At 48.8% G+C, this 15342-nt stretch overlaps 1 protein-coding gene and 1 pseudogene across 8 annotated transcripts in view; one reads left to right on the forward strand and one right to left on the reverse strand.

The window, feature by feature from the left end:
* Window positions 1-3486: 3486 nt before the first annotated feature.
* LOC131810967 (dnaJ homolog subfamily A member 1-like) lies at window positions 3487-13436 on the reverse strand (annotated as a pseudogene).
* MTCL1 (microtubule crosslinking factor 1) overlaps window positions 13094-15342 on the forward strand; it is a 124465-nt gene continuing 122216 nt past the window's right edge. For 3 of the 8 annotated variants that reach the window (XM_059138741.1, XM_059138744.1, XM_059138745.1), the window contains exon 1: window positions 13095-14549. In XM_059138741.1, the coding sequence (XP_058994724.1) occupies window positions 13479-14549 (1071 nt within the window). In that variant the 5' untranslated portion in view covers window positions 13095-13478. Of the gene's footprint in view, window positions 14550-15342 lie in introns of all 8 variants that reach the window. The other 5 variants (XM_059138747.1, XM_059138750.1, XM_059138746.1 and 2 more) reach the window with 3 other exon arrangements.

A 15342-nucleotide genomic window follows, 5' to 3' on the forward strand; every position in this document is an offset into this window, starting at 1 on the left:
CGGCAGTGGGTGAGAACTCCTGAGGGCAAAGCTTGGCTCTGGCACTCAATGGTGCTGTGGGGTTTGAGGAATTACTTCTTAAAAATAAATAAAATCTTTGGGAAAAAAAAAAAAAAAGAAGGAAGAGAACAGCATATCTAGGTCCCCTTATTCCCTTTGATAAGTCTCATTTGTTACCTCCACCGTAAAGCCTGACCAGGCGTAATGACTTCTCTTTGCATGTTTTCTTCCTTTTTTAAAAAAAAATTTGCAAATCAGAATACCTATTCATAATCTTCCAGTAAGAAATGGACTACCGGGGTGCCTGGGTGGCTCAGTGGATTAAAGCCTCTGCCTTGGGCTCATGTCATGATCTCAGTCCTGGGATCGAGTCCTGCATCGGGCTCTCTGCTCAGCAGGGAATCTGCTTCCTCCTCTCTCTCTGCCTGCCTCTCTGCCTACTTGTGATCTCTGTCTGTCAAATAAACAAATAAAATATTTGAAAGAAAGAAAGAAAGAAAGAAAGAAAGAAAGAAAGAAAGAAAGAAAGAAATGTATTACCGAGCACATTCTTTCCCTGGAGGTGGATTTACGTAGGAAAGCTAAATTACCATTGGAAGGTTGGTTGGTGGGCCCAGACTGAGAGTTGCTCGTGTCATGAATCAATGATATATTGCTTCAAACCTTCATCTTCACTAATAATAGCTGGGATCTTTATTTAGGTCTTGCTGGATGCCCAGCAATAGGGTTCTCAATATCTGCGTATTAAAATGTCATCTTGGGGTGGCCTTGGTGTTGCAGTGGGTAAAGCGTCTGACTCTTGGTTCCCGCCAGGGTCCTGATCTCAGGATTATGAGATCGAGCCCCACGTGGGGCTCTGTGCTCAGTGGAGAGGTTGCCTGAGACTTTCTCAACCCCTCCCTCTGCCCCAAACCCTGGTGTAACCAGTCTCTCTCTCTCTCTCTCACTCTCAAAAATAAGTAAATAAATAAATCTTTTTAAAAAATGTGATCCTCACAACAGCCCTGTGAGTAAGGCACCATTATCATCACTATTTTTAAGAGAACTGAAACACGGAGAGTAGGACACCCCTCCGAGGATACAAGTTGGCAATGTTGGGGTCTGGCGCCAGAGCCCCAGCTCACAGTCGCTGGCTTATGCTTTCTCATAGAAGTAATGGGGCAAGCACTCGCCTCTGCCTCTCACTGCACCTTGCATGACATTCGTGGCCCCAAACTCAGCTGTTTTTATTTTGTTGCTGCTTGATATTTGCACATCTTTCCCCACACGCCCAGCCTTCGGCTTAGGAGGAGCAGGAAAGGAACTAGGGGTTGCCAATCTTCTCTTTTCCTTTGATGTCATACGTCATTGCTTTCAGCGGAAGTGCCAACACCAGGAAGTGACAAGAAGAGAAAATAATAGGATAGAGGTCCTAGGTCATTCGTGCTTCTTTGAACCCTATACCAGGCGGTCCAGGCTGCTCCTGACTCAAAAGGAAAGCCTCTCTGTGCTGCCAGAGCCCTTGCTTACTGAGTCTTAGATCTGGGCTTCTCAGCAGCTCACTCACCTGTTCCCAGCAGTGCCTGAAATTACAAATTCTTTAAAGGGTGTGAATCTGCTCTGTAATTCACTCTGACAGGTTTCAGGCATCTGGGACAAATTCTTTGCTGGTTTTTGTGATCTTGATTTTACCACACTTCATTAACTGAGATTAAAATGAGTTTTTCTTTGAAAAGCTGTAGGATGACGATACTTCTCGTCCTTCTTCTCGCCCCGGAAGTATGTGTAGAAATAGTAGAAAAGAATGCTTTGGCCTCCATAATTTTCAGTGACTAAAGCCAAAAATGAAATCCAGAATGTTCTCCTTATAGAACATTTTCTAAGACCCTGGAATCTTGCTAAGTGAAGAGATAGAAGGGCATCGTCCCCAAAGAGGAATTTGCACAGACCGGCAATTCTTCTAAGTGTTAAGTAACCAGTCCCTTGACCTTGATGATACATATGTAGAGACTTTCAAGAGTGGGAGCAAGGAAAGGAGGAGAAAGGCAACTTTGATGATTACATAAAATCCTGATGTGTGTAGAATGTTCTCAGTATGTGGAATATTCAAGGTGCCAGACAATGACAAAGATATGACTCTTTTCGTCTTTGAGAATAAAGACCAGAAGGATAGCCACAGTAATGGCGGCAGCTCTCTCCTCCAGCTCTGAAAGTTCCTGGCTGTCTTCCGTCTTGACCTCCCACTTGCTCCAGTGGTGAGTTACAGTAGTTAGAAAATAGGCAGAGATCTGCCACCTACCTAGTGCGTGCAGATTTCTGTACTGCCCTGTGGCTCTGTACTTGAGAAGGTTATCCTCTTTGGAAGACAGCCAAGAATACATCTACAGAGTTGAAAGAGAACCCCTGGCCCAGATAACAATCTTCTCTGTAGCATTTTTTGAAACATCGCCTTCAGCCTAGGCAACGCTTTTCCGGAGAGCTTGTGACGGTACTTTTAAAGACAGCCCGTTCCACTCTATTTCACTTATCTTTTAAGGGATGAAAACAATTAAATCCTTTAAATAGTGTGTTAGTACTGACTAGACAATGACTTTTTATTTTCTTTATATCCTCTTTCTATGCTTCCATGATTATTTCGTTTTTCATTACTTGATAAGTTTCTAAATTCCTTGATGATATTTGAGAAGCACCCTACAGAGAAAACAGAAATAAGCAAGCAAATTAGGTTGCATGGCAGAGAGGAATGGGCAGTTCATGAAATTACCAAATGTTGTATCCTAGGTGATAAAATGGCGTTACGTTGGTGCAAAAAATAAGATCCTCATGTCACTGTAGGACAAAAGCAATTCGTGCAGCTAAAAGACTGTCTATTTCGCATCATCTCCAAAGTAGGCTTTGATCTGGACAGTTACTAAGAAGGTTTAGCTGCTCAGAGACTTGCAGTCGTTAAATATATAATGATTTTTCAATATTTACAGTCTTTTTCAAGGGCAAACGCGACCCGTTAAAGCACGAAGATTGTGCTTCACCGATTCATATATTTGTAAAACAGAGAATGGTTGCTCTATTCTGTTTCAGCTTGATGCCTTGCCTTATACTGATCCCAGGACCCCAGGACCATGACCTGAGCCCAAGGCAGATACCTAATCTACTGAGTCACCCAGATGCCCTCTCGAACAGTCTTCTATCCAATTATATGTAAAGAAGTTAAACATAATGAAAAATTCATGTCTTCTTAGTGAAGCTGGATGTAAACAGGAGTCTGTCTGATCCAGTTTGGAGAATATTCTTACCTTGAGGAATGTGCATGCATCATGGGGTGACCTTATAGCCTGAGCTGCCTGCTCAGGTCCAGCTCGTGCCTGTTGTCTCATGTCATTATTAATAGTGTCCCTTCATTCTCAAATATTCTTTTTTTTTTTTGAGTTTTTATATTTGAGTTTATTCCTCATTTAACTTTTAAAACACTACTAGAGTTTAATATTAAAACAAAAACAAGAGCGAGTAGTAAGCTATGATTATAGTCCTTCACTCATTCACTACTGCACAAAAAGTGCCAGCAGTGTTATTCACTGGCCCCATTAAGAGGTCTGACACTGAACACCACCCCTGGGATGATGTTCATCATTCTCACATGCTTCCCCATTGTAATGACGCCCTCTTTTCCGATTTGGAAAGTCCACCAGTTCTACCTGGTCCGTTTCATCAGTCTCTTCTACTTCCTTCCTCTCAGGCAGGAGTTTTCGTCAAGAGAGTTTATCAGGAGAGAGAAAGCCATTCTCAGGAAAGTTTACCTTAAATTCGACAACAAGGTGACCCTTCTTATATGGTCTATGATAAATTGGCGTGCCTTCATTTAGCACACACTTGATATCTCCATGCTTGACAATTTGACCTGAAGGAGAGGTGATGACAATGGTTCGGTTGTCAAGAGTAGATATTTGCCTTTTGAAAACCACACAGTGCTTCAACCAGCTGCATGTCCATACGCATGAAAAGGTCTTCTCACCCAGTGAAAACAGCATGGTCCTTCTGACCTAAAACAATGATAATATCTCCTGGTTCCAGTCCTGGTTCTTGGTCTCCTTCACCATGGAATGTTATCTCCTGGCCATCTTTCATGCCTTTGTCAATATGAACTTCTAGAATTTTCTTCTCTCGAACTATCTTCCTTCCATTGCAGCTTTACATCTGTCTTTAGGACTGATCTGTTCCCCCATGGCGCTGGCACTCCATGCACACAGATTGAATTTGCTGAACCATTCCAGATCCTATCTGATGAATTCTTATTTGCATTCCAGTACCTGGGGAACTGGGACAACATTCAACTCCTCCTTTCTTACCACCTCGGCCTTCACATTTATCGCAAATCACATTCTTTTTTTTTTTTTTTTTTTTTTTTTTTATTTGACAGAGAGAAATCACAAGTAGATGGAGAGGCAGGCAGAGAGAGAGAGGGAGGGAAGCAGGCTCCCCGCCGAGCAGAGAGCCCAATGCGGGACTCGATCCCAGGACCCTGAGATCATGACCTGAGCCGAAGGCAGCGGCTTAACCCACTGAGCCACCCAGGCGCCCCGCAAATCACATTCTTTTGCAGAGCTAGTTTTCTTCTTTCACTGTTGTATAAATCTTCTAAGGTTACTGAGAGCTGATGGACAACTTTTTTACCTTTCCTTTCTCTCTGCATTCTTCCTCCTCCTCCAAAAAACATATCAAAGATGTCCATGGGGGAGCCAAAACCACCACTGGCTCCACCTTCTTTAATTGCCTGTTCTCCTCCTTTGTCATACTTTTCTTTGCATCAGAGAGTACTTTGTAAGCTTGAGAAATCTGTTTAAACTTCTCTCCTTCGTTAGGATTCTTATCAGGGTGGTGTTTCAAGGTCAGTTTCCTGGAGGCCTTTTTCAATTCTTCTAGGGTGGCATTGGGTTTGACCCCCAAAATATCATAGTAAGTGGTTTCTTTCTTTTTTTTTTTTACATTTATTTATTTGACAGAGAGAAATCACAAGTAGACAGAGAGGCTGCCAGAGAGAGAGAGAGAGGGAAGCAGGCTCCCTGCTGAGCAGAGAGCCCGATGCGGGACTCGATCCCAGGACCCTGAGATCATGACCCGAGCCGAAGGCAGCAGCTTAATCCACTGAGCCACCCAGGCGCCCCTCTTTCTTTTTTTTTTTAAGGTTTTATTTATTCGTTTGACAGACAGAGATCACAAGTAGGCAGAGAAGCAGGCAGAGAGAGAGAGAGGAAGGGAAGCAGACTCCCCGCTGAGCAGAGACACCCCCCCACCCCCCCACCCCCCCGACGCTGCTTGATCCCAGGACCCTGGGATCATGACCTCAGCTGAAGGCAGAGGCTTTAACCCACTGAGCCACCCAGGTGCCCCATAGTAAGTGGTTTCTTTCACCATTTTCTACAGCTGGTGAGAGGGCTGAGGCTGATGTGGGGGAGCAGGAAGGAGCGTGTTGCTGGGTGCAGCTCAGGTAGCCACCTCTCCTCCGTTCTCAAATATTCTATGGTCTGATCATGATAACCCTAATCATAGGCAAGAGGACAGCTTCAGAATAACAACCAGTGGGTCCCTATGCTGGGGGTTCCTAACTAGGGGCTGACAAAAGAACAGAATGGCAATGCTCTCCAAGACCTCTTTTGCTTTCAGTTTCTCAGATCCTGTGGGGGAGAATATAAAGAGACAAATGTGAAATGAACTTATTCTAAGTAATAATACTGAGGGCCACTGAAAAAACATGATTAACTCTCAAGGCGCCTGGGTGGCCCAGTTGGTTGAGCATTCGACTCTTGGTTTCGGCACAGGTCATGATCTCAGGGTCATGGGATGGAGCCCTGAGTCAGGCCCCACATCAGCCTGGAGTCTGCTTGAAATTCGCTCCCTCTGTTCCTCTACCCATCTCCACCCGCACTCTCTAAAATAAAATAAATAAAATCTTAAAAAAAAAAATTAACTCTCAATAGTCTGCCCCAATAGGATAATCAGGAATATGTATAACTAACATTTGTCATATTTATTCCATCATATTAACCTTCTTAATTATACTATTCTTTTAAAATTGGTTTATATTGCCTGGTACATTTTGTCTGAGAATGAAGAGAGGTGGCCTACAATTTGCTACAGATAATCCCACGCCGACAATTAAAATAGCACATGCAAATTCCCCTCAACCCCCAGATTCGTGAAGCTGGGACATACATTAAAGCTCACTTAAGTTCAACTCCCTAATTTTATACATGAGGCCTCAAAGGTCCAGGAAGACTGAGCTATTTTCTCCGAGGTAAATGAACAAATCATTGTGATGAGACATAGAATCCACGTTGTTCTGTCACTTCACTGGTGAAATCTGCATGACAGAAATTTTACATAGAAATAGTAATCAAAATGTATTTATAGACATGCTCTTTTGTAGCGTTGTATTTCCTGAATTAATCAGGAAGCTTATTTCTTACGTACTATGTGCTGTGGAAGCTTCTATAAATCCATTGTTCCATTTTTGCTTTCCTTGTAAACCTGCACTTATTTTATATGGAAAGAAGAGCTCTGAAGTTGGGAAAACGGACCAGTGAGATGAAGTGGCTAATGGCGTCTTCTATTTCACATCCCCATTTCTGTTTTGAAAGGTAGTAACTGTATAGGTAGAGATAGAAATACTAGTTACAATAAAAGCAAATACACATGTGCTGTACATTTCAGAAGCTGCCTAGTGAAATCTGTAATGTTCTAAATTGAAGGGGTGGTAACACAGCACATTAATTTCCCCGAGTTTTTCAGAGTATACATGCTGCTTATCAGGAAGGGCCCTTGCCTTTCTTTCAAAACTAATTTTGAGGGGTGCCTGGGTGGCTCAGTGGGTTAAAGCCTCTGCCTTCAGCTCAGGTCATGATTCTAGGATCTTGGGATCAAGCCCCGCATCGGGCTCTCCGCTCAGCAGAGAGCCTGCTTCTTCCTCTCTCTCTCTCTGCCTGCTTCTCTGACTACTTGTGATCTCTGTCAAATAAATAAATAAAATCTTTAAAAAACCTAATTTTGATTAGTTTTCCCTATTTAACAATGTATTTTCTTTGTGCGTCAAGCTTAGAATCCCAAAATAAGTTTTAAAAAATAATTTAAAAAATTTTAGCAGTTATGTTGTCAGAAGAAGGGAGCCCAAATTTCTAACCATGAATTTCGCAAACATATCAAAAGCTTTTATGAGGGAATACTGCCTCTTTTAATGAAAGGAAGTCTCTTGGAATCACCAACACGTGGAGACTCATTTTCTTGCGTGCTGGGGAAGGGTTGTGCCATCACAACACCTACCACTAGGGGGCATCCTCCAACATGCCTTAGCTCTTTCCCCATAGGAGCATTGGATCTCACACATGTCAGAACACAGCACCCCCTTTTCTTACAAAGGTCCCTACGTTCTGCAATGAGAATCATTATGTGTGTATCACTCATTATGTATCATACATATCTTATAAAATTAATATAGTGTTCTAATGATAACATAAAAGAAGTAATAAGAAAGTGATTTATAACAAAGTAGTATGTATTTCCACATATAAAACTTAGGTAAAATATAGAAAATATATATAATGAGTAGTCAGATTCTATACATAGAGGCAATTGCTAAAATGCAGACAGATAGAAGTGTGTTAATGTGATGATTCAGATACTTTGAGGGGCGTTGCCATCGATGACAAAATGACGGGACGTGAAGAAGTCATTGTAAATCTCCAAATAAATTTAAATCAGTCTTGATTTCTATTGCAGCTGCATTCCTTAAAAAAAAAAAAAAAAATCCAGTATGGGGTGCCTGAGTGGCTCTATCCGTTAAGCATCGAACTCTCAATTTTGGCTCAGGTCATGATCTCGGGGTTGTGGGAGAAAGTCCTGCGTCAGGCTCCATGCTGGCTGCTTGAGATTCTCTCTCCCTCTCCTGCTGCCCCTCCCCACCTCTGCTCTCTCTCATTCAAAAAAAAAAAAAAAAGAAAAAAAGAAAAGAAAAAATCTAGTATCTCTGAAAACAACCCTAAAAACTCCATTTTATACATAAAAGTATTGTGTTTATGTGTAAAATAGTGCTATCAACCAATGTTCATGTCCCTCTCACCTTCAAATTCATGTGCCATCCTAATGCCCAAGGTGATGGTCTCAAGAGGTGGGGCTTCTGGAAAGTGATTAGCTCAGCATGGTGGTGGCTTCATGAGTGGAATTAGTGCCATTATAAAGGAGACCGCAGAGGGGTCTGCTATGTGAGAACACCAGACACATATCTGCACATGAGGACATGAGAAGATGGCAATCTGCAGTCAAGGAGAGAGCTCTCACCTGAGTGTGACCATATGGGAACCCTGAGCTCAGACTTCCAGCCTCCAGAATTGTGAGAAACAAACTTCTATTGTTTATAAGCCCCCCAAACTGCGGTATTCTGCTATAGCTCCCCAAACGGATCAATAGTTACATTCTAGGCTCAGATAGTGACAGTGTTTGGTTTGGTTTGGTTTGGTCTTTAACCCACGGGAATGTTTCAGAAGGGCATTTGGAAGTTGGACAGTGTATGGAACAGCTCTTCTCAGGCATATTGCAACACTAGCATTCCAGACACCCTCTCTTAAATTCCACAAGTGCCCCCACAACCCATCTGTCATGCCAGCAAACTTCCAAAATGCCCCTAAAGGTGCTTCCACTCTCATTTGAGAATGACCGGTAAAGAGCAAAAGGGCCTCCTTTCTACCCTCAGGTATATCTTCCTTTAGTTCTCAGATGAGAGGGAGATTCTCTTCTTTCCCCACACGCCTGGCCCCGAGAGAGCCCTTTGGTGGGACGCTGTACATCTCTGAAGTTGGGAAAGCGGACTTAGAGTACATCTCTGTATCCGTCTCTACATGTCTATCATCCAGAATTTCACATACAGCATTGGAAGGAATTTCAAAAAGAAACAGGAGGAGGGCGCCTGGGTGACTCAGTTGTTAAGCATCTGCCTTCAGCTTGGTCATGGTCCCAGGGTCGGGGAACTGAGCCCCCCCACCCCCCTGCCCCGCATCAGGTTCCCTGCTCAGCGGGAAGCCTGCTTCTTCCTCTCACTTCTACTCCCCCTGCTTGTGTTCCCTCTCTCGCTGTGTCTTTGTCAAATAAATAAATAAAATCTTAAATTAAAAAAAAAAAGGAAACAAAACAGGAAGAAATGCAAAGGAAGAATGTGTGACACCTGGTGCCCTGTTAGAAATACCAATACAGGGTTTCTCAGAGTGTGGTCAGATGGTTACCTGCATCAAAAATATGTATTAAAGGGGTGCCTGGGTGGCTTAGTGGGTTGCAGCCTCTGCCTTCAGCTCAGGTCATGATCCCAGGGTCCTGGGATCGAGGCCCACATGGACTCTCTGCTCGGCAGGGAGCCTGCTTCCTCCTCTCTCTCTGCCTGCCTCTCTGCCTACTTGTGATCTCTATCAAATAAATAAATAAAACCTAAAAAAAAAAGTTAATGTTTAAAAAAAAATATGTATTAAAAATACTGATTCCAGGGCTTCACTTCACACCTTTGAAACCAGATCTCTGGGGCATGTGGCCCCATAGAATCTGCATTTTTACTAGCTCACATGCTATGAATGTGCTCTAGCCACAAGAAGCCCTTGAGTCATCACACCATCACCACTATGCAGAGCTGCCGATCTGGCCCTGAGAGGAGGTCCGTGGGTCCTTGTAGGACTGGCCTGCTTCAGCTCCCACATGACATTTGGGCAGTAACCTTGCGGGAGAAGCTGGAAGGCACCCCCACACACCTCCTTGGGTTGGATACATCTGCTTCAACCTCAGGTGGGGGGCCCACTGACTTCTGGTTTCCTTTTTTAACCCCAATTCTCCTCAAACAGACACATACACACACACACAAACACACACACACACGTGCGCATACACACACATACAGACACACAGCCCCACTCTGTTAAAAATCTCTTCTTCCTACTCTTTTCAAAGAGGATTACTTCTTATTATTTAATCGAGGCATGATTTCATATTCTAAATGCACTTTTGTGTTAAAATAAGCAGAAAAAACTGGAAAAGAATGTCTGTAGGTTTGGACAAGGGTTCGAAGGTGCAGAAATCCTATATATAATTCTGCCTGTGTGCACAGAGCGGTAAGGGAAGTATAGTCCCATGTCATATTTTTTCCACTATGTGTCAAACAAGGTAAACAAAAATCCGTTTCTCTTCATAGAGCTGTATAGACACAGTCTAGGTTTTTTAACTTTCACTCCAAGTTGGGTGCGCTCACCTTTCAAAGAGTATTGATTATTCCACTGGTATAAAATAGATCATGGCGATGACGATAGCGATAATTATACCTTATCCAGAGGCACAGAGCATGCTAGTGCTTTAGGCAGGATCAGGACCCGGATTACCAGGCGTGGAAGCCTCAGCACTTGTCACTCTACCGCATGCTGTTTGACAAGGAATTCATGGATACAGTCCTACCAAATTACCTATTAGTGCATGCAGTTCTCTAGGCCTGTACTTAGGCCTCTGCAAAAGAATGAGAAAATCGGAAATTTGGTATGTAGTGCCAGTGCTTATAATACAGGATTTACAAGGCAGGGGAATTGATTGCCAAGTGGGGGAGGGATCAAGAACCAAACAGGGGACAGTGAAGTAACCCAGAGATGTGCAACCATAAGAAGGCGCTAGTACCCTTCATGGAGAGGCAACAGGAGGAGGTGAAGTTACTAGGGGCTTCAGGGCTTCAGCGAAAGCTGGAACCCCAAGAAGCCAGTCCACAAAGGAGACTGAGCCACTTGGAAGAAGCCACTTGAGGCAGAGAAGGTAATAACTCTGGTTTCTCCCTTGCTTTTACGCTCCTTTGCTTTTACACTTTTTTTTTTTTTTTTTTTTTTTTTTTTTTACAATTTCTACCAGCCAAACCCAATAAACAAGGCCAGGAATCTAAAAAACCAGCCCTCATCAGTTGCTCCCCCTCTGTAGGAGCCATCAGGGAAGGGCAAGGACTGGGTCTGAGAGCAGACAGACCCAGACAGGCACACCCACATGGGGTTTTGTTGTTTTCCGGAAAAACACTCCTTAAGCCCACTTTAAATAGCAACCCCTAACACCTTTAGACTAACTTGATGGACCAACAAAAATCTTTTAAAATCACACGTGTCCAACTGAGAGTTGGAGCGCCCTCTAGGGGAAAGCTGGCTGCCCGGCCCCACCTCTCCGCCGCTCCCCCACCAGCCCTGGCTGGGCACTGACGTCCTCGTTTTCCTTCTGCTGCCGTGTTGTTGCCTACCAGTGTTCTTTTTCTTCAAATACTCCAAGAAATATGGCTGTGGTCTTATTAGATATTGAGTCAAAGGAGACTCAGTACATATTATATTCTGAGTGTGCTGTTCCACATTCAGAGGAATTGCCAGATAAATGAGTCGTAGAAAACATAACAGCAGCAGAGAGGATGGGGTCCCAGTGCACTCAGAGCTAGCCATGGCTCAGGATCACTGCCGGCATCTAAGGAGAAGCAGACAGGATGTCTTCTGGGAGTATGCTCTCCTGATTTACAGTGATTTTTAAAAAATCACTTTATCCTGTATTTTTTGAGGAAGGTGGCTCAGTAGGGTAATTTGTGGTTAAGATAATAGACCTTAGAGTCTCCTTTTCCTTGTAGCTTTACAAGTCTGCCCTCTTTTCTCGATCCCATACCCCTGGCCTGTGCTTGTTGTCACCACTGACTGCTTCCCCTCACGCGTCTCCCTCTCCTCATTGCTGCAGCCACTGGGATCTTTCTAGGCAAATAAGATCAGCCATACTCACCATTCTCCAAAGGCTCCTCCAGCCTTTAGGATAATAGCCGCAGGATATTTGGTCCCACACACCCTCCAGGGTTCTGTCACCTACAATCCCTGCTCTGTAAATCCTGGGCACCCAACTACACTCCAGGTAAACACCAGTCTTCCCAGGTGGCGGGCAAATGCTTACCCCAGCAACTCATAATTACTGCCTGTCCCTTTGCCTTCTGGCAAAGCCAAATCTAGAGGACAGGCTGGGCCTTAGTCCTCTGAGTATTACCCAACATCCAAAACCTGCACCCAGGGATATTTGAAAAGTACTCTACAGTTTGCACAGTGGTCCTCACATCTGCCCAACAGTCATCCTTCCAACAGTCACGTAGCAGAATTTTCTAATTATACAGGCAGGGGAACTGAGGCTTGAAAAGGTCATTGGCCCACGTTAGACTCTCAGGTGGCAGAACAGGTACTCACAGCCATGGTTCTCCGAGGGGACAGCACCTAGGACAGAGAATTCTACCGACTGGATGTGATCCCCTCCACCCGCCTCGGCCATAGCCTGCCTAAAGCCGACTTCACCTCCCTGCGCCTGTGTCCTCATCCTTAAAGAAGACAGTAATTCCAATTCAGGCTTGTTACGAAGATTAAATAAAACAATGCCTATGGAGTGTCTCACAGTGCCTGGCTCCCAGCCGGCACTATAAATGTGAGTTCCCTTTCTGACCCCAAGCTTGGCGAGCTGCTTCTCCTATTTCTACAGCAGCTCCTCCTTCTCTGAGCTCGGGAGGCCACTGGGGGTGCCAGCTGTGGAGCACCGTGCCCGTTTTGACGTGATAGCTGCATCGGGTACCAAAGAAGTGCGGGGACTACAGGCACAGCTGTGAGAAGACAGCGGGAAGGGAACTAAGGGGCCCTAGAAGGCAGGGGTTGGATAGAGGGGTTTGTGGGGAGCGCTGGTCGACAACAGGGGGAGAGGGAGCACCCCACTGCACGCGCTACGGAGGGGTCCGCTCACGTTTCCCGGACCTCCAATATACCGCAAGGAGTCAGGGCCCGCCTCCCTCCCACCCCACTTTACCCCTGCTCACTTCCTCCCCTCCCCAGCTCAAGGCACTGTCCAGAGAGCCACAAAAAGCGAGGAGGGTCCCAGGGCGAAGAAGGGCGGGGGCCGCAGCAGGCGCGCGAGCTTGGGGAGCGCAGGCCCCGCCCCACCCCCGGCGCCGGCTGGCGGGAGGCGGGACATGCGCACGCGGTGGCGGGGCGCAGGGCTCGGGGAGGCGGGGGAACGCGCGTGCAGTTCTCAGCCGGAGCGGGCGGGCGCTGCGGGAGCAGGGCTGCCGTGGGCGGGGAGCCGGATGCGGGAGCGGGGAGCGCGCCGCCAGCGGGCGAGTGCGGGTGTGCGAGGCCGCGGTGGCACACCCGAGAGCCCGGAGCGCCGAGTCTAGGTGATGCGAGCCGCGCGGAGCCGCCGCGCTGCTGTGCCGGGTGAACTCGAGCGGCGTTGACCTCAGCGAGGGGAGAGCGGGACGCGGCGGCTGCCAGCCCCGCGGGGATCCTAGGGGCTAGGGGTGCGCCGGGCACGGCGGCGGCGCGGGAGCGCGGGGCGCAGACCGGGCGGGGCTGGGGGACAGTGATGAGCGGGCGCGCGGGGAGGCTGCACGCCGCCGCCGCCGCCCGGAGCATCTGCCGCCGGAGCTGCTGCTCGCGGCCCGGGATCAGCCGGCCATGGAGACGCTGAACGGCCTCGCGGGCGGTGGCGCCCCGGACGCGAAGCCGCTGCCGCCCGGCCAGCACCACCGCCACCACCACCTCCACCCGCTGGCCGAGCGTAGGCGGCTGCACCGTGCGCCCTCGCCCGCCAGACCCTTCCTCAAGGACCTGCACGGCCGGCCCCCGGCGTCCGGCCCGGCTCCGGCGGCCCTCTCCTCGGCCCGAGCCCCGGCGCCCGGCGCTCCACGCTCGCCCAACCTCGCGGGCAAAGCACCGACCTCGCCGGGAACCCTGGCCGCGCCCGGCCGCCTCTCTCGGCGCAGCGGCGGCGCCCCTGGAGCGAAGGACAAGCCGCCACCGGGCGCCGGGGCCAGGGCAGCGGGCGGCGCCAAGGCCGCTCCGGGCCTCAGGAGGGCGGCGCGCACGGCGCCCGCGGAGCTGCTGCCCCGGGCAGGGAGGCCGCCGCCGCCGCCCGGGACCGAGCCGCTGTCCGCCACTGCCAAGGGCCGCAAAGCCAAACGCGGCCCCGGGGTGCCCCCCGCCCGTGCCACCGGGCCCCCGGCCCCCGCCGCTCCAATCCCCGCCGTGATCCTCGCTGTGACCTCCTCGGCCGGCTCCCCTGCTCCCGGCTCGCGCATCAGTCACACAGACAGCAGCTCCGACCTCTCCGACTGCCCCTCCGAACCCCTGTCCGACGAGCAACGCCTGCTCCCCGCCGCCAGCAGCGACGCCGAGTCTGGCACGGGCTCCAGCGACCGGGAACCGCTGCGAGGAGCCCCCACGACGAGCCCGGCAGCTCGGGGGGCGCCGCCCAGCAGCCCCGAACCCCCTGCGCTCCTCGCCGCGCCTCCCGCCGCCGGCGCCTGCCTCGGGGGTCGGAGCAGCCCTGGCTGGGTCCCGACGGGGTCCTTGGGAATGGGTGTGGCAGAGGATGCCGGGGGGCGCGCGCCGCTCGAGCGAACGGTCCCCGGGGTGCCCAAGGAGCCCGGTCCGGGCGAGCAGACCCGACTGGTACCGGCGGCGGCGGAGGAGGAGGAGCTGCTGAGGGAGATCGAGGAGCTGCGCTCGGAGAACGACTATCTCAAGGTGAGCAGCCGGCTCGGCCTCAGGTGTCCCGGAGGCGACCCCAAATGGTCTGGGTGCGGGGGGGGGGGGCGCGAGTCCAACATTCCGGGTCCTGACAAGCACGTTCTCTCTTCTGCGCTTCACTTTCCCGTCCCCGCATACACACTGGGCTTTGGGAACTTAAGCTAAAACTTCTGGAAGGAGCAGCAAGACCTGTGGGTCTGGGCGGGTCCTCACCCCACTTAGCTTTTCCTGTTTCTGGGTCTTGCTTCTTCTTGCTGATGCCATTGGCTCTGTAGATGTGCTGGGGGAGAGGTGGCCAGAATTACATTTTGGATACACTGCTGACCGTCTGCCTGGCCAAAATGTGCCCACTCTCACCTGTGGGATCTGGCTACCCCCGGCCAGGGAGCTCTCCCCGCCTGGGCAGGGGTGTGTAGATTGGGGAGCCTTTTGTGGGCCAGGCTGTGGATGCATCAGATGCTTTTCCTGCAGTGGTACAGAGTGAGGCCCCTTCTGTTTCTCTGGGTGGGGGCACCTCCCAGTTTTCAGTGATAAACCTTAAGTTCAGGGGTCCCATGAGTGTGCCCTAGGTTGGGGACTGGGGGGGTTGGTGGGCTTGGTCCGCCTGTCCTTTGTAGGCATCCATAAGCCGGTTTTGCTTGTCAGGAGAGGCCACTTAATCCCCCTGCATGCCAGCACTTTCAAGGGAATTGCAACCTCCGTTGCCCAATCTCTGAGTATTTCTTGTCAGGTCCTGCTAGCAGAGAACTCCTCCTGGTCTTCTTAGCTTTGGGGCCCTCAATCTGACTTC

Source organism: Mustela lutreola, chromosome 11 (genome assembly GCF_030435805.1).
Source record: "Mustela lutreola isolate mMusLut2 chromosome 11, mMusLut2.pri, whole genome shotgun sequence".
Lineage (NCBI taxonomy): Eukaryota > Metazoa > Chordata > Mammalia > Carnivora > Mustelidae > Mustela > Mustela lutreola.